General features: G+C 40.1%; 1 protein-coding gene across 1 annotated transcript in view; it reads left to right on the top strand.

Moving 5' to 3' along the window:
* The window catches only part of LOC124775420, a 74,289-nt gene that overhangs the window by 8,259 nt on the left and 42,333 nt on the right, over nucleotides 1-23,697 (top strand). The window contains exon 2 of the mRNA XM_047250252.1: nucleotides 18,944-19,304. Within this exon, the coding sequence (XP_047106208.1) occupies nucleotides 18,944-19,304 (361 nt within the window). The remainder of the gene's footprint in view (nucleotides 1-18,943; nucleotides 19,305-23,697) is intronic.

Below are 23,697 nucleotides of genomic sequence, written 5' to 3'. Positions count from 1 at the left end.
ATAGTATATACGATTATTGTTCTTCCCAAAAAAATTGTTTTTAGTTCATTCGATATCAAACTGGTGGTTCAGAATGTATTCGTGTTAGAATACATACTGTAACGCAGGATAGGCAAAATTTCTGAAAATTATACGCGAAGGTTAAGTTCTGTTATATACCGTAAACATACTCCTTTCCAAAACAGCATTTATTTTTAATGTTTTATTGAACGTATCAGCATCTTTGGTATAAACTTCACTTTTTCGTGAAATGATTCTAAGCTTTTTGAGTTCTTAAAGTGATGGCATGCTGTTAGTACTATAATATTCTTAAACATCCCCTAACAACTAATTACCAGCGTAATACTGTCACTTTTAACTGTAGTTATCGGGAAACCATTGGAAGCCTCAATTAACATAGACAGGTATGTCTGGCTGAAGCCATCAGCAATCCTACGCTAATCGTCTTAAGAAATCGTTAGCATCTATTTCTTTTTGTACAGTTTGCATCAATAATATAATGGTAATGGAACTAGTCTTTTCATATTTCAACACGCTCTCTTACGCAGGACTGATAACAATAGGCTAATGGAATCGGTCTAGTTAAGTTTCTGATAGACACATACAGCAGCGTCGTCGGACTTATACCGCGTCATTGAAAAGGAGTAAATAATTTTTTATCCCTGTCTTTGTTCATGAAAAATTCCAAATTTATCGCCCCATTACGGATTCAATGACGCTGTTATCAACCAATCCTAATGTATTTTAAGGTTTAAGACTACAAATTACCATATTATTCATGTTTCCATCTTTATCGTAGCACAAAAAACAGTAACACAGTCTTTTGTCAATGCTTACTTCAACTTGGAGGCAAAGATTTACCTATTAACAGAGTTAGTGATACAGTATTTTCTCTTATTGAATGTCTGTCCCCACGATTCGTAAATATCTTTTAATATATTCTTTTATTTTATATTATCGTCCTTTTAGGATTCAACAGTATTTTTATACGTCTCTTATTTTTAACAAACTTTCAGTATATTATTTTTCTCCTCTCCTTACGTTTTTCGTTATCATTACGTCAATAAAGAAAATACTAGACAGCAAAGACCCTCTCTGTCTTTGCTCTAATCTCTCCAAAGGTCACTTTCAGAAAAGAACAGTAATATCTTTTCCTACTCTTCCCTTTACTTAATATATTCATATTCCCTTATTTCTATGATGTTACGAGGGCTGTTCAGAAACAAATGATCATAATTTTTTATGGCCACAATTTCTCGAGGTAAAATTTAATCTTATGACATTCTGTTAGCTTAATGTGCAACGAACACGCTGTAGTAGTTCCATTGTTGGGATGCCTGGTTCCCACCTGCAGGCAGGGTCAGACATGTTCAGTATCGCCTACCGCTGCAAGGGAGTTAACACGCGAGGAACAACATGCGGCTTTGAAATTCTGCTTTCGTCTCAACACATCTTCAGCTGAGGCCTATACAATGTTACAGGAGACCTATGGAGAATCTTTTCTTCCCTACAGCACAGCTCAAAGGTGGTTTAAAATGTTTAAAGAGGGGAGACGATCAATTTAAAAGGAAGGTGGGCCCGGTGCTCCAGTTGCTACTCTTACGGAAGAAAACGTCAACACTGCTGCTGTTATTGTGAGAGAGGATCGACGAATTACGTTAAGATCACCTTCTGAAATACTGAACATTTGATTGGGTGCCACCCACACGTTGGTGACAGAAAAATTACACGTTACACGTGTTCGTGCGCGATGGTTTCCAAGACCGTTGATTCCTGAACAAAAGGAAATTCGCGTGCCGGTCTGCATGTAGTTCAAGTTGATGTTAGAGGAAGATCCGGAGTTTCTTTCAAATTTAATCACTGCTGATGAAACTTGGCCACATCATTTTGATCCTGAGAGCAAATAGCAAAATTCAGTGTGGAAATCTCCTGCATCACCAACGCCCCGGAAAAGCAAAAGTGGTTGCTTCTGCTGGGAATGTTATGGTCATCTCATTCGTGGAATGGTTTATCAGCATGTTGTACCTGCACGCACATCAGTAATTGGACAATACTACAGGGATGTCCTGGAAACATTGCAAAAGCCCATATCAGGCGTAAAAGACGACACTTCCGAGAAGCAGTGTGGATCCTGCACCTCGATAATGCGCGGCCGCATATTGCCAATGTTGTTGCTAAATATCTTGCAAAAATCAACGAGAAGCGCATCCCTCACCTTCCCTATAGTCCGAATTTGGCCCCATGTGACTTTTTGCTATTCCCCAACATGAAGAAAAGCCTTCGCGGGAGGAATTATCAATCATCAGAAGCAGTGGTGAAGGCTGTGGAGGCGATTTTGAAGGACCCCTCTGAATATGGTTTCCAGCTTATATTTGAAGACTGGCAGAAACACTGGGACAAGTGCACCGCATTCATGGGAGACTACTTTGAGGAGGACTATCAAAATTATGAGGATGAGTAAAGATATGTCGTCACAGAAAAATATGATCGTTCTTCATTGAAAAGCCCGCCTGCTAATCTTTACTTTTAAATTGATCAGAATCAAGGATCAGAGTTATAGAAAAAAGATATAGAAAAGACGGGAATCTAGTTTTGAATTGATGTGGCGAACTTCTATTTAACACAGTAAATTATACAGCAACAAATCTGTAGACGATTGCCATCGTACCCCGAACCTATTATCTATCTGGCTAGTGCCACGTCCACTTTAACCGTCGAGTTAACACATGCAGACAACGTGCGACATCTTCAGACATTGGAGACTATCTACAGCTTCATCCGAATAGTGTTACAGAAGACTTAGATACTCGTAACAGATTAAGTTTAATGGTTGTTGTTGTTGTGGTCTTCAGTCCAGAGACTGGTTTGATGCAGCTCTCCATGCAACTCTATCCCGTGCAAGCTTCTTCATTTCCGGGTAACTACTGCAACCTACATCCTTTTGAATATGCTGACTGTATTCATCTCTTGGTCTCCCTCTACGATTTTTACACTCCACACTTCTCTCCAATACTAAATTGCTGATCCCATGATGCCTCAGAACATGTTTTACCAACCGTTCCTTCTTCTAGTCAAGTTGTGCCACAAATTACTCTTCTCCCCAGTTCTACCCCTCTAATCTTCAGCATTTTTCTTAGCACCACATTTCGAAAACTTCTATTCTCTTTTTGTCTACACTGTTTATCGTCCATGTTTCACTTCCTCACATGGCTACATTCCATACAAATACTTTCAGACAAGACTTCCTGACACGTAAAATCTATACTTGATGTTAACAAATTTCTCTTCTTCAGAAACGCTTTCCTTGTCGTGGCCAGTCTGCATTTTATATCCTCTCTACTTCGACCAGCATCAGTTATTTTGGTCCCCAATTAGCAAAACTTAACTACTACTTTAAGTGTCTCATTTCCTAATTTAATTCGCTCAGCGTCACCTGACTTCATTCAACTACTTTCCATTATCCTCGTTTTGTTTTATTGATGTTTAATCGTTCCTTAATGAAATCCTTAATAGGACAATACGGAAAGATCCCTATTCACATTAGGGCAATATGTGCTGTACCACAATTTTGACAACTTACAGCAATTGTGCCGTTCCTACGTACTCAGTGCAATATCCACAACCAAGCATTAGCACTTACAAACCGAAACCATTCTGTCTCTTGAGAGGGTTCTGTGCAGGCCTACCATTTCAGTAACATAGAAACAAAATAGCAAACAATGTCGCTTACCAACAATCGTAAAATCTAACACTTTTCATCAACAAACTGATAGTGACTGTACAGCAATGAACGCAATCCCTAAAGGATTAAACCTGCAAATTGCTCCGAGCCTCATTACGTAATTGACAGACTGTCAAATTTACGATTCCTCCGGATTTTCTCAGAGCCCCGCCATTAACGGAACTTGGGCTGAAATGTTGCTAGATCAGCCGCTTTGAGAACCACGTATCGACAGGTAGTCAAAATAACAATTCGACTTCGTGACGTTGTCAACAAACCCAAGTGGGTCTGGAGCGAGAGACACAAATGGCCAGAAAACCTTTCCTTTCTCTTACCTCAATGAAACTACGTCCAATCTAGAAGTACTAAGTAAAATCATGTGGAAACATTAAAATTAATACCTAAACAGTTCTATATCCGTCGATACAATTACATCGTTATGAATCACCGGCCACCGGATTTTGTTCTAGCGGCCGACTGCAGCTCGATGTACGCTCTTTGTTGCTCGGGACGCTGCCTGGCTGGTACCAAATGTCCACAAATAGACGGAAGCTCCCTTTCATCCACCAGCTTTCTACAACATTTTTATATACAAGTTATAGGACAGGAAAACTACATCTCAATAATTAGACCTTTTCCATGAAAAATATTACAGATGATTCGAAAAGAGTTATGGTTTCAATGTGACCCACAATATCTACCACAACAGATTGTTGACACATTACAAGCTCGACTACTCTCCGCTCAAATTGGCTGTAAATTCTCCACACATATTTTCCGACACTCCATCCTTCCCACCATCATCCATATCGCATCGTGATGACAGAATATTAGCGCAGCAAGCTCAGTTATGGTGGCAATGCACGCTACAGTGTCTGCTTGGCTCTTAGCAAGCAGGTGATCAGACAATACCTAGGAGAGGCAAGGCAGTCGCCTTCTTGCTGACGATTCGTGTCAGTGGTAGCAGCACTGCATAATTTAATACTGGTTTCAAAAATGGTTCAAATGGCTCTGAGCACTATGAGACTTAACATCTGAGGTCATCAGTCCCCTAGAACTTAGAACTATTTAAACCTAACTAACCTAAGGACATCACACACATCCATGCCCGAGGCAGGATTCGAACCTGCAACCGTAGCGGTCGCGAGGTTACAGACTGAAGCGCCTAGAACCGCTCGGCCACACCGGCCGACAATATTGGTTTCCCTTCGTGCAAACTTCATCTGGCACGATGCAAGTCGTTCTTGTCAAGGATGTCATTCCCACATCGATTCTTCAAATTTCAGCTTACGTTCTTCCTTCGCTAGGAACCCAATAATATATCTGTGTTTCCCCTTCCTATTCATCATTCAGCTGCAACGAAAACAGAAGATCTTGTATAACTGTATATAAGAGAAACACCAGGTACACATGCGCTTTGAATGATGTATATAATAATAAAGATGTTATGGATATTTTTGCACTAGCTGCGGTACGGTCGTCGTATACGATGGCATGCTGAAAAGTAATGCCTGTTTATTTTAAATAAAATAGATGTAAACTTTATTAACATTCTACATTTTTATTCTTCCTATCTACATATTTATTTCCCAACATAGTCACTCTGACAACGAACACATTTCTCCCAATTAGAGGCACGTTTCTTGAGAACGTCATTGCACAGTGTTTGAGTTTGTTGACGGAGCCACAACCTCACCTCTGATTGCACAGTTTCATCACTATCAAAGCGAAGTTCCTGAAGATGTTCTTCAGGTTTTGGAAACAGACGAAAGTCGGATGGGGCCAAGTCGTAACTGTACGAAGGATGATCAATGACAGTCGTTGTCGCAGCGCTCGTGTGTTGTCTGGCATCGTCATGCTGAAAGGGAGAGTTCTCCATGTGGTGGTGGTAAGTTCCCCTGGGCTCAAACTGCTGAGGTCATCGGTTCCTAGGCTTAAACACACCACTTAATCTGACTCAAACTAACTTACGCTAAGGATAACACACACACCCTTGCCCGAGGGAGGACTCAAACCTCCGATAGGGGCAGGACTCAAACCTCCGATAGGGGCAGCCGCGCGAACTGTGGAAAAGCTCCTCAGACAACGCGCTGTTACTGCGGGCGGCTCTCCATGTGTGAAAGAAGTCTCCGAATTCGGTACTCGATTACAGCAAACTGATTCTTAGAGTGTGACAGAGTTTCATTAGGGTACGTTTATGCTGCATACCTGTTACTGGCACATCGCAGTTCACTGCAGCACCACACACCTCGTTGCTAGCCAGTGGCGTTGTTGCATTTAAGCTGCTGCCTGCCAGGAACAGCTTTTCACATATCGAGCCAGAAGGCTTTTGACACTGTACCACACAAGCTGCTTGTAGTGAAATTGCCTGCTTATGCAATATCGTCTCAGTTATGAGACTGTATTCTTGATTTCTGTGAGATAGGTCAAAGTTCGTAGTAATTGACGGAAAGTCATCGAGAAAAAACAGAAATGATTTCTGGCGTTTTCCAAGGTAGTGTTATACGCCCTTTGCTGTTCCTTTCTATATAAACGGATTTAGAAGACAATCGGAGCAACCGTCTTAAGTTTTTTGCAGATGATACTGTCGTTTATCGACTAGTAAAGTCATCAGAAGATTAAAACAAATTACAAAACGATTTAGAAAAAGATATCTGTATGGTGCGAAAATTGGAAATTGATCCTAAATAACGAAAAGTGTGAGGTCATTCACATGAGTGTCAAAAGGAATCCGTTAAACTTCGGTTACACGATATATCAGTCAAATCCAAACGCTATAAATTCAACTAAATAGCTAGGAATTAAAATTATGAGCAACTTAAAATGGAAGGAACACATAGATAATGTTCTGGGGAAGGCTAACCAAAGGCTCCGTTTTTATGACAGGACACTTATGAAATGTAACATATCTACTAAAGAGGCTGCCTACATTACGCTTGTCCATCCTCTTTTAGAATACTGCCACGTGATGTGGGATCCTTACCAGATAGAATTGACGGAGTACAGCGAGAAAGTTCAGAGACGGGCAGTACGTATTGTGTACATAGAGGAGCGAGTGTCAATGAAATGATACAGGATTTTGGATGGACATCATTAAAACAAAGGCGTTTTCCGTTGCGGTGGAGTCTTCTCACGAAATTTTAATGACCAAATTTCTCCTTCGAATGCGAAAATATTTACGCCGACCTACATAGGGAGAAACGATCATCATAATAAAATAAGGGAAATCAGAGCTCGCACGGAAAGATATAGGTGTTCGTTTCTTCCGCGCGCTGTAGGAGATTGGAATAATAGAGAATTGCTGTGAAGGTGGTTCGATGAACTCTCCGCCAGGCACTTAAATATGATTTGCAGAGTATCCATGCAGATACAGATGTAGAGCAGAGTGCTAGTAGCATCAAACGCAGCCTATTGAAGTGATCTTGAAGCAGCCAATCATGGCTCACGTTTCAGGACATGATGACCGCCGTGTGAATCACAAGCCAACTTGTTATCGCCTCGCGAGGATCGTAGCCATTAGAACTGGTATCCACGAACACTGTTGTCGCCCAAGTCCTAAGAAAGAGAGTATATGTACTGAACCGACTTAAACTATTCCCTATTGTAGAAATCATGCCCTTAAGAGCGCTTGCTTTGATATGCACACAAAAAAGAACACTGGAAATTGTGCTAAAACAGCTGTCATAAAGTAAGAATATAACCTGCACTTGGAAAAAGAAAAAAGCTGTTGCTGATGTGCAAGCAAGAATTACGTATGTCCTTAAACACAGTGCATGACGATATCCGGCTAGGAGTGAGGAATATAAAATATCTGTGTTTACAGTGAACGTGTTGGAGTAATAGCCAAATTGAATGGAATCCAGAATGTTTACTACCTGTAGAATCTGCTTGTAAAGAATGGTTATATCCTACCTGACCCTAGAGGCCAGAATGTTGTGCACCTAACAGCTTAAGGAATAACAACAATCTTAATTGACATTCGTTTACAAAAATTGGAAACTTTTAAGTTATATGCAGAAATTCCGCAAGGATGTGGAGGGTTTTAACGAAAGTGCTATGTACGAAATAAGAGGCAATGTTAAACTGCCTGAATGCTCTCGCATAGATGAACTGCAGGAAGGAAGAGGGCTAATTGTTAAAGCCATAAGGCAGAAAATTAGATATGTAGTGGAATTCGGGAATATTCCTAGTTTGTATTTCTCACATTACTGGCTGGAGACGGGAATGGGTGATTCAAATCAAGATTAAAATTATAAGGTAAGAATTAAGCTGGATGTCATTAAAACAAAAATAAAGAAATAATTTTAATAAAGTTACAGAATAGATTACGCTTTCCTATTCGCTGCCCTGACAAAAATCTTAAAAAGTCTCCTATTTACAATTATCTACGTGTGTGGGAAATGGGTAGTTGTATTACCCTGAAAATTAGTTGAAGCTAGGTAGTTGAAGGCGTGGTTTATCATGCAGTGGTATGCTTACAGAGAAAGCCTTGTGTCACATGATAGGTGTTTTGCATTCCGTGTGTTTGATGCCTCATGGTGCTTATGAGGTGTGCGAAATCGACTTTTCGTACACGCTAAAACATACCCTTAGAAAAATTTATGAATTACAGTGCTGATAAACCTCTTACGTCATTTGATTTTCAAACAGCTGAGCAGAACTGAACGTACTCAGACATTTCTCTCTTTACTTATTCTGATCAACACCAAAATGACACACAATATTTTTAGCGCAACGCAATCTGACTTTCAATAATCCCTACAAAATAATGGCCGTGACTAACAATAACCTATACCTTTCATGAATCACTTACAAAAATCTTCTTTAGTCGAACTACTGCAATACAGGAAGCGTTAATACTGCCAGCTAAATAAAGGATTCTAACTACTGAAGGCACTGACTACTGATAGGCATAGTTAGCAAATGAAAGATTTTGATAGAGAACAAACAATGTATTTACCTTAATAATATTCAAAAGTCATCATATATAAATCAGTTCATGATATACAGTATTACAAATTTACTCTTTCTGATGGAAACACGTCCAGATCGTCCGCTCTCAAAATTCTGCCATCTCTCTCCCCACATCCACCACTGCTGGCAGCTCACCTCCAACTGCACAACGCTACGCGATGTTCACGTCCAACCAGTCTTGCCAAATCTAAAAAACCCGAGTCGCTAGATTCAATATCAAAAGTCGCTAAAACTGATTTTACTGGGGGTGTACTGAAAATTTCGTGCTGTGAATGGTGCAATAAGCCAGTGGGGCTGGGGGTTATATTAATAAAAATTCTCACATACGTAACTGCTATATTGTCTTAATTAAATGACGCTTCGCTTGAAACAACATACATATAAAATACGCTAACATTTAATTAAACATGTTATCATAATTGAAACAACAATTTATGTGTTGCGTCAATCACAGTAGCCAAATATACTAGAAATATACAACTATATTTGTAACAAAAGAAAGCAAGAACTCAAATCAGGTTACAAAATATATACATACCGGTATGTGAGATATTCATCGTCGTCACTCAGAAGATCGAATAACTATTACGTTCCATGCTCTGACAGAACTGTAGTTGATGTTGAGGGTTGAACGTCGCTCAAAAGATGATGTTGCAGTTCGACTGGTTTTGTCGCAAAAGAGTAACTTTCGTTCGTTCCAATAAGCTGCAATACGTATGACGGTATGTCAAAAGATACACAATCTTTATTTTGTTTCTTCAGCTGGTTTCTCAATATGATCAAAGCATTAATTGTCTTTAACGATAATCTGTTACGTTGTTTAGTTTTTATAATGTTCATAGAACTGAATATTCTTTCCACTTCTGCATTTGAGTGTTGTAGGCATAAAACAGTCATTGCTAGCTGTGAAATCAAAGAAAAAGGATTCTCCCCTGCAGCATTTTTATACTGCAAAACCTCACTCAAAAATCGAACAGTGTTAGTAGTGTTATTCCACCTAATGAAGTTAAGTTGATATTATGCCATTCTTGCAGCATACCGTCTATGAAATCGCCACTAAAACCCAATTCTTTGGCTACATCCGCTGCAGCATTATTTTTATTCACTTTTAGTGTTTCTTCAACATCCAACATTGGCATATTTTTCAGGATCGTAACGTTACTTGGCAGTCTTTGTTGAATTTCTTTTATGAGTTTGACTAAACTGAATGCATCTCTTCTTCAAATAAACCTTATGTTTGAACTGAAATTGTCTGAGTCAAGTTTGTCTGAAGAAAATAAAGCCAAGGTTCGGATTTGCTTACATACATTTGCTTGGAACTGGTGTTGTCAACAAATCAACAGTTGGAAAAACTACGTTTTGTCCGAGTGACTGCATGAGAAATACAAGTGTATCTAGTAATTTAGTAGGGTCATTGTCTTCTCCTTCAAAAGCTTTTATTGCTATTTGTACGTCTTTTAAAGCATGTTTAAGGTAACACATGTAAAGAGTCGTCAGAATCCATCTTGTACAAAAGATCGGCAGTGTAACAATTGTCTTGAACCATTGCAAGTGAAAAATGTAGCTTTAGTTCTTCCCACTGCTCCAGAATTCTTCGTATTGCTGGTTCAATTAAAAGCCAACGTGTCGCACAGACCTTGAAAATTTTTAGTGGCTGTTTTCCACAATTTATTGTCTCATAAACCTTTTTATATTCCTCTTGTCTTTTGGGTGAAATGGAGAAGCAATTGTTGGTTTCCCGTGCAAGAAACTCTATGTTTCTAGGTATGGTATTCACTGAGGCGTGCGAAACTGCAAGCTGAAGAGAGTGACAAATGCAACGGATCAATACTAAATGCTTCAAACCATATTCTCTCTTGAGTTGTTCGAAAAGCCCATTCATTGTTTATTCCAACCATTGCAGAAGCATTATCTGTGCCAATTCCTACCATATTAGCGATTGGAAGTTTGAGATCTTTCAAAGAATTCACAAGAACAGCAGCCAGATTTCTTGCATCTGCAGTTACTACTACAGCGAGTTTGAGAAATGCTGATCTAATGGTTTGGTTGCTTACACTACAGTACCGTATAACGATACCTAGCATTTTAGATATTGATGCATCTGTGGATTCATCTATTAGTACGCTGTATTTTTGGTTGCCTACATCTCCAACCAATGATTATGTAAAATATGGAGCCAAAACTTCAGTTATAATGTTAGTGCACTTTGTACGATGTAATTGGATGTTTTTAGTGCCCTCATCACCGGAAAACACCATCTTGCACAGTATTCCTAAATCATCTACAGATAAAATAGAACAATGTTCAGCAATAAATACAGAAAGGGCGCGTTCCGCTCTGCTTGCTATTGTAACTGTAGTTGTCGGAACAATTTTCACAGGTAAGGTGGTTTGTGTTTTTTTAAATCAATTTTTTGTTTACGCTTAATAGTTTTCGAATTTTTTCTAATATCACACAATTTAGCATAAAACTCTGTTCCACATACTTGACATCTTGCCTTCGACAAGTCACCAACGACTGGTTTCCGCCACCCATTGAATCAGGTTCTGCTTCCCACGCATCTCGATATTTTTGAGCGTACTGCTGCTTCTTCTTCTGCGGCAAATGCATTATGTAAGCCACCACAACATAAGTTTCACCAATTTATAATCACTGAAAATACATTAAAACTCAGGCGAACTAGAGGTCATGAAACAAACTACTCACTCAGTCATATTGTTCATTGTTAAAACGTAATAATGTCTGAGATACCCCCACCGACTTGTTCTTGCGTTACCACTGTGCATGTGGTAATAATTTGACTGCGAGTTAACATTTCGAAAAATTAGACGCTGCTGGACAGAAATGTATTTTATTATACGGGGGTTGTTTTTTAAGTAAGGGCCGTTCGCGCGTATAGTCCCGTAGTTCGCGCGGACGCCGCAACAAGCCACCACGCCACTTGCCGGCATCCATCCCGTTCACACTGATGCAAGTTGCAGCTCTGTAGCTGACGTGTACGCATCGCTGTGCTACTTTATAATGTTTACGATTATTGAATCGCCCGCCGCGTGTGAGATACGGTCAGTGGTACGTTTTTTGACCGCGAGAAGCCTATCAGTTGCAGAAATTCATCGTCAGTTAACAGAAGTTTATGGCTTGAATACAATGAGTGAAGGTAAAGTGCGTCAATGGGTTAGAGAGTTTAAAAATGGCCGTCAAAACATCCATGACGAAGAACGCTCAGGCCGGCCCTCTGTGATCACTGATGATTTGGTGGCTGCAGTCGAAACAAAGATTCGTGAGGACAGAAGATTCACAATTTCCAGTCTTTCTTTGGAATTTCCACAAGTTTCAAGATCGGTTTTTGTACAAAATTGTGTCTGAAAACCTAAACTTTAAGAAACTGTGTTCTCGGTGTGTACCCAGACTTCTCACAGAGGACCACAAAGGGAAGAGATTTGCCACTTCATTGGACTTTTTGATTCGTTACGAGGAAGAAGGGGTTGACATGTTGAGTCAAATTGTCACTGGAGATGAAACATGGGTATCCCATATCACTCCCGAAAGCAAGCGACAATCGATGGAATGGCGGCACACAACCTCACCTGTCAAGGTCAATGCCAAACAGACACTGTCAAAGCGCAAGATTATGGCAACTGTGTTCTTGGACCGGCGCGGTGTTTTGCTAGTGAACTTTATGCCACGAGGAACGACAATCAACTCAGATGCCTACTGTGCAATTCAAAACAAAAGGCGCGGCATGCTGACAAATGGAGTTTTGCTCCTGCACGATAACGCTAGGCCTCACACCTCTCAAAAGACTCGGGATTTGATTGATTCTTTTGGCTGGGAAGTTTTGGACCATGCACCATACAGCCCCGACCTTGCTCCTAGCGATTTTCACCTTTTCCGGTACCTGAAACACCATCTTGGCGGGCAGCGCTTCAATGACGACGATGAAGTGAAAGCAGCCGTGAACTCTTGGCTGTCGGAGCAGGCGGCCGAATTCTTCGAAGAGGGAATTAAAAACTTAGTTGTACAGTATGACAAGTGCTTAAATAAACAAGGCAACTATGTAGAAAAGTAGGTAAAAGTGTGTAGAATCAGAAAATAAAAGTTTTTTTACGAAAGAATTTGTATCTTTTTTTTAAAATAAAAACGGCTCTTACTTAAAAAACAACCCTCGTACATATGTATCTTTTTATCTCAATTCGAAAAATAAAGGGAGTTCAAAAGTTGAAGAATTATAGACCGATACGCTATCGACGATAACAGGCTAGTGGGTAATGAATAATGAACTGTTCTGTAGTCAAGGTTTTCTTGCTCTGTAGGCAATTCCCACATTCGGGTTTACTAAATGCTACACGATCTGCTAAGAACTTAATTTAACTTAGCAAATCTAGAACAACGTCAGTGTAGTACCCATTGTATAGTTAAAATCTTAGTTTTGTTAATGAAAATACTGGCCCAAAATAGTTTTCATTTGTACTTCAAAAGTCGTCAGTACTCCAAAAGGCGCCAGATTAGTCGCTAAATAATTTTTGTCGCTAAAAAGTTTTTTTTGTCGCTAAGACGAAGGCAAAAGTCGCCATTTCTAGCGACAAAGTCGCTAAATTGGCAACACTGCATCCAACTGCGCAGCACTACAATAGCAAATATTCCAACAATGCAAAACAGCCACAGACTTCACACAGCACAGTCAGTGATTTTCATATAAAGCGCTACGTGGCGTTACCAACATAAAAACCTAAACAGCCTACTTACAAGGTTTTGCATACTACGATAAGCATGCATTTTAAAAAAGTTATAAAGACAATTTCGTTGCGACAATATTTACTTTTTGAAGATTCATTGAACTTGCAATGTGTAAGATGTCACACAATAAATGGTAAGTAAGTTCATTTATTACTCTTACATTCTCTTTGGAGGTGCTATATCTCTCACTGTTACTATCTTTGATCATTTCCCGTGTGTTCATAGACTTCCCATTTTACTCACCTTTTTAATGATAAATCATAATAAAGCACCTTATTCCCTCCAAAAATCGAACACCTTATTCCTTCCTTCCATAATAAGACAACTGTGTTGTCGGTGTGTGTCGGTAGTACTTCAATATGGTGTTTGTGTTTTTACTCTGCTCTGTGTACCGAGTACTTTTTTTACATGATGGTGTTATTTATTAGGTAATTGCAGGAAATATATTCTATAAAGCTTTCAGAGAGCCTTTGTGCCATAGTTCCGATTGCAAACTTCGTCGATAGTTTTTAACGTACTTAGCACCCAGTTGGGATGTGTCGTTTGTAATAATAGTAATAACTGGCAATCAAAAGCACCGATTATATTTTTTGTAGTTAACGACAAAATGTATTATCTTTGTTTCTCCTAAAATGGTCCTTGAGAAGAATTTCAATGTGCAAATACTTAATTTGAGGCTATATTGTGAATTACATCAAGGGCAGCTCTAATTAGTTACATTCAGGCTGTCAATTGGCTTCTGTGCATGCCTGCTCAGTGTAATATTTTAACTGACATGTATTTTTCTGCAGTTATAAGCCTGGTCAGGTTCGTTTTACGACTACGAATCCTTAGACCTACCTTCTACAATGTCAGCCGTTATTAGACATTGAAATCTAGCATTGGAGAGCTTTAGAATTTTGGTCACTATTTTGTCGAATATGTTTATATGTCGAAATTAACTTCCACTTTCTTTTCCACTGCAGATGTAGTTTTGCAGAGATTTTAGAATATTGCGACATCACATTAACTGATTTCAATCTTACAGCATTTTTTCGTTATCTTAACCACAACTAGGTCCTAGGTAATCCGTGTAAACATTGCACTTTTCGCGCTGTCTATGTAATTTGTAGACCTTTTAGACTATTGCAACATTTTATATATAAAAAAAATTAAGTTAAGAATGTTTTGTATTTTATTAACAGTGGAACCATATGTTGGTGACACAGAATTCTCATGGAACAGAGAATGAATGAACTGTCCACATTTCTACAGTACAGCAATTCACTGGTGGCAGTAATTTTTTCTACAGTGCAGCCGTCTGTTGTTGTGCAGGAGCAACTGGAATGAGACACAGGACTTGATTTTATTTTTGTGTTCTCATAGTTGGTGTTATAGTATTAAGGTAAAACTCATTTTCAAGACATACGAATTCCTAATTCGTTATTCCCCCCATGAACCATGCACCTTGCCGCTGGTGGGGAGGCTTGCGTGCCTCTACGATACAGATAGCCGTACCGCAAGTGCAGCCACAACGGAGGGGTATCTGTTGAGACAGCAGACAAATGTGGGTTCCTGAAGAGGGGCAGCAGCCTTTTCAGTAGTTGCAGGGGCAACAGTCTGGATGATTGACTGATCTGGCCTTGTAACACTAACCAGAAGAGCCTTGCTGTGCTGGTACTGCGAACGGCTGAAAGCAACGGGAAACTACAGCCGTAATTTTTCCCGAGGGCATGCAGCTTTACTGTATGGTTAAATGATGATGGCGTCCTCTTGGGTAAAATATTCCGGAGGTAAAATAGTCCCCCATTCGGATCTCTGGGCGGGGACTATTCAGGAGGACGTTGTTATCAAGAGAAAGAAAACTGGCGTTCTACGGGTCGGAACGTGGAATGTCAGATCCCTTAATCGGGTAGATAAGTTAGAAAATTTAAAAAGGGAATTAGTGAAGTTCGGTGGCAGGAGGAACAAGACTTCTGGTCAGGTGAACACAGGGTTATAAATACCAAATCAAATAGGGGTAATGCAGTAGGAGGTTTAATAATGAATAAAAAATTGGAATGCGGGTAAGCTACTACGAACAGCATAGTGAACGCATTATTGTGGCCAAGATAGATACGAAGCCCACGCCTACCACAGTAGTACAAGTTTATATGCCGACTAGCTCCGCAGATGACGAAGAGATTGATGAAATGTATGATGAGATAAAAGAAATTATTCATATAGTGCAGGGAGACGGAAATTTAATAGTCATGAGTGACTGCAATTCGATAGCAGGAAAAGGAAGAGCAGGTAACGTCGTAGGTGGATATGGAATGGGTATAAGGAATGAAAGAGGAAGCCACCTGGTAGAATTTTGCACAGAGCGTAACTTAATCATAACTAACACTTGGTTCAAGAATCATAAAAGAAGATTGTATACATGGAAGAAGCCTGGAGATACTGACAGGTTTCAGATAGATTCTAAAATGGTAAGACAGAGATTTAGGAACCAGGTTTTAAATTGTAAGACATTTCCAGGGGCAGATGTGGGCTCTGACCACTATTTGGTTGTCAACTGTAGATTAAAACTAAAGAAACTGCAAGAAGGTAGGAATTTAAGGAAATGGGACCTGGATAAACTGACAGAACCAGAGGTTGTAGAGAGTTTCAGGGAGAGAATTAGGGAACGATTGACAAGAATGGGAGAAAGAAATACAGTAGAAGAAGAATGGGTAGCTTTGAGAGATGAAATAGTGGAGGCAGCAGAGGATCAAGTAGGTAAAAAGACGAGAGCTAAAAGAAATCCTTGGGTAACAGAAGATATATTGAATTTAATTGATGAAAAGAGAAAATACAAAAATGCGGTAAATGAAGCAGGCAAAAAGGAATACAAACGTCTCAAAAATGAGATCGACAGAAAGTGCAAAATGGCTAAGCAGGGATGGCTAGAAGACAAATGTAAGGATGTAGAGCCATATATCACTATGGGTAAGACAGATACTGCCTACAGGAAAATTAAAGAGACTTTTGGAGAAAAGAGAACCACTTGCATGAATATCAAGAGCTCAGATGGAAACCCAGTTCTAAGCAAAGAAGGGAAAGGAGAAACGTGGAAGGAGTATATAGAGGGTCTATACAAGGGTGATGTACTTGAGGACAATATTATGGAAATGGAAGAGTATGTAGATGTAGATGAAATAGGAGATATGATACTGCGTGAAGAGATTGACAAAGCACTGAAAGACGTAAGTCGAGAAAAGGCCCGGGGAGTAGACAACATTCCATTAGAACTACTGATAGCCTTGGGAGAGCCAGCCCTGATAAAACTCTACCATCTGGTGAGCAGGATGTATGAGACAGGCGAAATACCCTCATACTTCAAGAAGAATACAATAATTCCAATCCCAAAGAAAATAGGTCTTGACAGATGTGAAAATTTACCGAACTATCAGTTTAATAAGTCATAGCTGCAAAATTCTAACACGAATTCTTTGCAGACGAACGGAAAAACTGGAAGAAGCCAACCTCAGGGAAGATCGATTTGGATTCCGTAGAAATGTTGGAACACGTGAGGCAATACTGACCCTACGAGGTATCTTAAAAAATAGATTAAGGAAAGACAAACCTACGTTTGTAGGATTTGTAGACTTAGAGAAAGTTTTTGACAATGTTGACTGGAATACTCCCTTTCAAATTCTGAAGGTGGCAGGGAGCGAAAGGATATTTACAATTTGTACATAAACCAGATGGCAGTTATGAGTCGAGGGGTATGAATGGAAAGAAGTGGTTGGGAAGGGAGTGAGACAGGATTGTAGCCTCTCCCCGACGTTATTCAATCTGTATATTGAGCAAGCAGTAAAGGAAACAAGAGGAAAAATTCGGAGTAGAAATTAAAATCCATGGAGAAGAAATTAAAAATTTGAGGTTCGCCGATGACATTGTAATTGTGTCAGACACAGCAAAGGACCTGGAAGAGCAGCCGAACGGGATTGACAGTGTCTTGGAAGGAGGATATAAGATGAACATCAACAAAAGCCAAACGAGGATAATGGAATGTAGTCGAATTAAATCGGGTGATGCTGAGGATATTAGATTAGGAAATGAAATGCTTAAAGTAATAAATGAGTTTTGCTATTTGGGGAGCAAAATAACTGATGATGGTCGAAGTAGAGAGAATATAAAATGTAGACTGGCAATGGCAAGGAAAGTGTTTCTGAAGAAGAGAAATATGATAACGTCGAGTATAGATTTAAGTGTTAGGACGTCTTTTCTGAAAGCATTTGTATGGAGTGTAGTCATGTATGGAAGTGAAACGTGGACGATAAATAGTTTAGACAAAAAGACAATAGAAGCTTTCGAAATGTGGTGCTACAGAAGAATGCTGAAGATTTGGTGGGTAGATCACATAACCATTGAGGAGGTATTGAATAGAACTGGGTAGAAGAGAAATTTGTGGCACAACTTGACTAGAAGAAGGGATCGGTTGGCAGGACATATTCAGAGGCATCAAGGGATCACCAATTTATTATTTGAGGGCAGCGTGGAGGGTAAAAATTGTAGAGGGAGATCAAGAGATGAATACACTAAACAGATTCAGAAGGATGTAGGCTGCAGTAGATATTGGGATATGAAGAAGCTTGCACAGGATAGAGTAGGATGGACACCTGCATCAAACCAGTCTCTGGACTGATTCATCATCATCAGAGGAAGGTAACGGGAAACCACCACTGGAATCACTTACCTAGACAGTCACATGGTGGACCTATCTGACGAGGCTTCCCCCATGACAAGACCTGCCGTAAGGCGGCACACAAAGTTTCATACATTGGACCAGAAGCCATACCTTTCTAGTCACTGGAGAGAAGCTGATAAAGTGGTCTATGCTGACCTAAATGGAGACTAAATAGAAAAATCAATGTTTCTCACAACAATTTTTCACCCAAATGTTGAGAAAATTTTCTTGAACTCGTATGTTACGTAGCCCAGAAGCTTCATTTAATGTTAGTAAACTTCGATAGAAAAAGATATGTGAATGACATTTCAGCGGGTCATGTGGTAGAGAGTAGCTGCTAGTCAATCTCCGTTCCTTCCTGAGCTCGAAGTGCTCGCTGTGTTTCCTGCAAAGATAATTTAGGTCGAATCCTTGTACTAAAAGAAATTAGCTACTTAATAGCTCATTTCTTTGTCTCCATCCAAAGATCTATCTTCTTCTCCATTCTCCCAATGCAATTCTCCATGTATAGCTGTCAGACAATAATTAGTTCCTCGATCACGATAATACTTTTTAAACTCTGGTTTCTATTGATTTGTTCTCTGATTTGACGCCTATCCCACAACTCTATCTTGTCCTATTACACACTAACCAGAACATTTTTTAGCAAGCATTACTCATATTTAACGTCCTTGTCACCTACATATTGTGATTTTTAAAGTGTAGTAGGAAGTACCTATCGGTTTGCTGCAGCACTGGCTGTAGCGCTTACTACAGCCACTGTTGCTATTGAACATTATTTGATGCTCGTTGATGCAGTGTTTATGTTTTTTGTGCAGGTATCGCAATGTGCTATGCCACAGAGACCTGTGGCTAAACAACATGCTGTTTGCGGAGAACGCCAAGGGGGAGCTGTCGGTGCGGCTTCTGGACTTCCAGACACTTCACCTAGAACCTCCAGCACATGACGTGGTGACGTTCCTGCACTTGACCACGATGCGCGACATGCGGCAAGCTCATGGCCGGCAGCTGCTGGAATTGTACCACCAGACACTGGGTGATGTGCTGTGCCAGCACGACCTCAACATTGACTCCATTCTTCCGTTGCAAGTCTTCCTGCAGTCATGCGAGGAAACCAAGCCGGTGGCCGTCGTCATCGCCGTCTACGTCTTGCAAGTCACCATGCTGAGTCTACAAAAGGTACCAATTCTTCATCCCACAAAGACCTTAGTAGCGACTCTGTCCTGCCCTTGGAAGTCTTCCAGCAATCCCACGCAGACGCTAAGCTTGTGGCCACCGTCAGTGCCATGTACATCCTCCAAACCATGTTGAGGCCAGACCTGGCCACAGTAGCCAGAGATAGTAGTCATGTGTGTGTGTGAATTGCATTTGCGTATGTCTGTGAATGTTGTCTAATTCTAAAGAAGTCCTTTTAGCCGAAAACTTAGTTGTTAATACTCTGCGACCCAAAATCTCCGCTATGGTGAGTAGCAATCTATCTTATTCATAATATTGACATTATTCCATTCTGGATTTTCCATCAGATGGAACACTTTAGTTACTAGGATTATTTTACTGCTCGCAACATTCTTTTCTATGGAGATTTCACGAGTAGCCACTTCTACAAACCCCATAATATCACAAACATCTGCCACATCTACAATATCCGCGGCAATTAGTATGGGCAGTGCACCAATACAGCCGTTCCAAAATGATCTTTGCGACTTTGATGACATATAGGTCAGAAATCGAGACTGGTAGGAAGTTCCGGTCTGCGGCGTAATGTTCACACATATCCACAGTTTTAGTAGACGTTTAACAGAGTGTTTGTCTGGTCTGCAGTATGAAGAATACGTAAACGATGTTCCAGTTCATCTCATGTTTGGCCCTGCATGTCCTCATTAAGGTGTACGATTGCTGATCTCATGCAAGCTCCCAGTTCTTACAGGCCCCCATAAAAAAATAAATCTGGTGCGGTTATATCTCGAGCCTTTGTAGCCCAGGGAATCGGTCCTCCTCTGCCAGTCCAGTGACCTGGAAATGTGTAATCCTTTTTCTTCCTAGCCATTGATGCCCAGTGAAGAAAGGCTCCATCAAGCTGCAGCACGATGTCGAGATAAACAGTCGAGGTTATCGACGCGTTGGCAAAGAAAAATGGTCCCATCACACAATCGTGAAGCGGACAACACCGCACGTTTACCTCTAGACCGTCACGCACAATTTCCATGCTAAAGTCGGATTTCTCAGAGCCTCACATTCGCTCATTCTGTCGGTTTACCTTGTTGGACGCTTGAAAGCGAGCTTCGTCTGTGACCTTTTATAAGTGCGACTCAGTATCTCAATCGAAAATGTTTTGCGCTTTGGCCTATCAGAAAATACAGCACCAGTTTGTGCAGGAGCAAAGCTTCTCTTTCATAGCACCCTGCGTACCATGGTTTGTGGTAGCTGGAATTGTCGCAACTCATGATGGACAGATTTGGATGGACCCCTGATAATGTTCCACATCTGCATCAGTCGTGCTCAGTCGCCCGGAACTCATCCTCCTTATGACTCTTCACGATTCTTGAACCTCGTATACCACTGTCTGATGGTCAGGCGTGATGGTGGTGTGCTTCTGTAGCGTTTCTGGAAGTACTGCTGGACCTGGTGTTAGATTTGGTTTCCGTCAAGCATTCCACACACTGTACCGCCTGCTAGGATGAGGGAGTTGCCAATTCAATAATTAACTCTGCAAAAAGTAGGCATAACAATACTTCAGGTATGTGTGAACATTATGCCACAAACCTCACCTTTCTTCTGATCCCTACTTCTGAAATATACGTCATCAGAGTTATAAAGTTGATTTTGGAATACCTACATTATTAATCACTGGCAGCTGCAAAAGTCTTTCAGTCACATAGAACGATTCATATCACATAATGGATGGTCTTTGAATTAATTTGAGATCTGATCCTTTTCTTATCACTTGCTGCTACAAGGCTTTAAACATTACACTCCTTTTCACTGCAGGAATCTATCAAGTAGTTTGTCAGTCTTTTCAGTAGACTTATTTTCTGTGAAATTACACATAGGGGCAAAACGCGATTTATTACTTTCTTCTGAATGCTATTTATATTGCTTTAACCACTGCAGCATAGTCATTATAAGACATGTCCAAAAAAATATTCGTTTGAATGACGAAAAAATGATTGCTGGTGCTAACAAATAGTCTACATTTTTGGCCAGCATCGAAGGTATATATTTTGTTTTCAACCTCGATCTTTCAAAGAATTTAGTATCGATATTAAAAATCAATTTTTAAACTCCCAACATCTATATTTTCAAACGTCTAAGATCATCGAACATCCCTAGTTTGAAGTGCGACAAATTTTGCTACAGCAATCACATGTCGAATGGGGGATCGTCCATGACTTCTTCACGTCCATGTACAAATCGACAGAAACCTGGATCAATGTGTTCTGCAATTTATAATATCATAGTGATGGTCATTTGGAATAAAAGATATAAAACAGTGCAACTCCAATTTTAACCTTCATTAATTCTCACTGGTAACGACGACATCACAAATTTTGAATTTACAGAGTTGTATGGATCATCTAAATCAAATGACTACGCTGCCGTTCACACTCATGTGAGTGGCAGAGGGTTCAACTAACCACTTTCACTCTATTTCTCTATCGTTCCACTCTCTAAACGCGCGCAGGAAAAACGAACACTTCAGTCTTTCCTCACGAGCTCTCACTTATTTTATTACAATAGGCATTTCCCCCCTATGTAGGGTGGTGACAAAAAAAATATTCTCGCATTCGAAGAAGAACGTTCTAGCTTACAACTTCGTGAAAAGATTTCTCCCTACCAAAACCTCCTTCGTTTCAACGATTGCCAACCAAACTCGTGTATCATATCCGTGACACCCTGTCTCCTATTACCCGATAACACAAAACGAGCTACCCTTCTTTGAACATTATCGATGTCCGTCAATCCTATGTGTTAAGGACACCATACTGCAGAGCAGTAACCCAGCAATACCGACAAGCGTAGACCATGCAATCTCTTTAGTAGATCTGTTGCATCTTCCTAGTGTTCTGTCAATAAAACGCAGTCATTGCTCTGCCTTCCCCACAACATTACCTGTGCGATCGTTCCAATTTAACCCCACAAGTATACCCTTGAATCAGTTTGACCCTGGAGTTTTCTTTTTGTTACCGTGCATGCACCACCACACTTACACAGCCCACTGCAACCAATGTAAATTCAGCCCTGAACGAGACCTAGCAGACTACGGATATTCGAAGTTGTGAAACATTGTTGTTTAATTAATATGACAGAGATGTGTTTTGAAGGGTCATTGTGACGCTGGAGTACACATTGTGTAACTGTTTAGTCGCTGAATGTGAAGTACACCTACGTGAAAATGGCACGTATAAGTGACATTTTACTAGTGGAAGATGCTGTACGGGAAGTGTTGTTAAGGCACTCAATCGTGAACGTCACCTAAGTGACTTTTCTGATGAAAGTAATTCTCATGGCGAGGTTCCTGCAGCATTTATGGACAATGCCGGAACTGATCAGTCTGTCGAATCTTCAGACAGCGAAGAAGAAAATTCAGTCGTCCACGTGGAACACAGCTGTCCCTAACAGAAGAGGCCGGCCAGTTGACGGTAACTCTGTAGACCATATTTCAAGGAAGTGAAAATAGCGAATAAATGGATTTGTGAATAACTGAGAACACCTCACAATTCGTAATACGTGCATTTCATTAAATAACTGCATTTAAAATTTTTGGGCGACATCAGTTTCAAGTTTCAATATCAAAAAGCTTCCATGACAGTTTTACCTTTGTCTCAAATTTTGGATGAATTAATATTATTATTGAATGAAAAAGTACATAACACAGATGAAATAAAGTGCGTTTAATATATGAGGGTTAAATTTCATTATAAAATATTCTATATTCAGTCAGTTTTGTGAGCGTGGGATTCATCGGAGATGTCCCTTTACCCTGTGGCTCCTGCAAGATGCAATTTTCACCCCCACACTACTACAGAAGTCATACAGACGCTCCTAACGTTCTAAAGAGAAATGCCTGAAAAACTTTCATCAATAAATATCTTCTGGAGTTGTCTGCTGTAAGGAAATGACACAAAAATTCACAACATTTCTTACGTAACTATTGGGATACTTGGGTACTGGAGTAGTGCTAGCTAGTGTAAGAAAAACACGAAACTAACGAAAATTATTATTCATTTTGCAAAAATTCTGAGAAAATCATAATGGCACTTTTAATTATGAACCGAACACGTTACTTCCGCGTTCTTTTGGGAATGTGAAGTTACATCTTAAGGATAGGATTCGCTAATGAAATTTCTATACAAAGTTTAATTGTTACTGACTTGGCAGAATGGTTGAGAGCCGCGCCTACTCAACTTGAATAATTAACCGTTAGAATGTTGCTAGGTACGATCGAGGCTGTCGCGTGTGAAATGCAGTGAAGTGTACTGTTGTGGAGGAAATATGGGGCTCGCAATAGCTGTAGCACACAATACCGTAAGCTGCGATGACTGCTGTCTGCGCCGTTCGCTGCTAACAAATA

Source organism: Schistocerca piceifrons, chromosome 2 (genome assembly GCF_021461385.2).
Source record: "Schistocerca piceifrons isolate TAMUIC-IGC-003096 chromosome 2, iqSchPice1.1, whole genome shotgun sequence".
NCBI classification, from domain to species: domain Eukaryota; kingdom Metazoa; phylum Arthropoda; class Insecta; order Orthoptera; family Acrididae; genus Schistocerca; species Schistocerca piceifrons.
The sequence above is the reverse complement of the archived record's forward strand: the minus strand, read 5'-3'. Positions and strand labels throughout refer to the sequence as shown.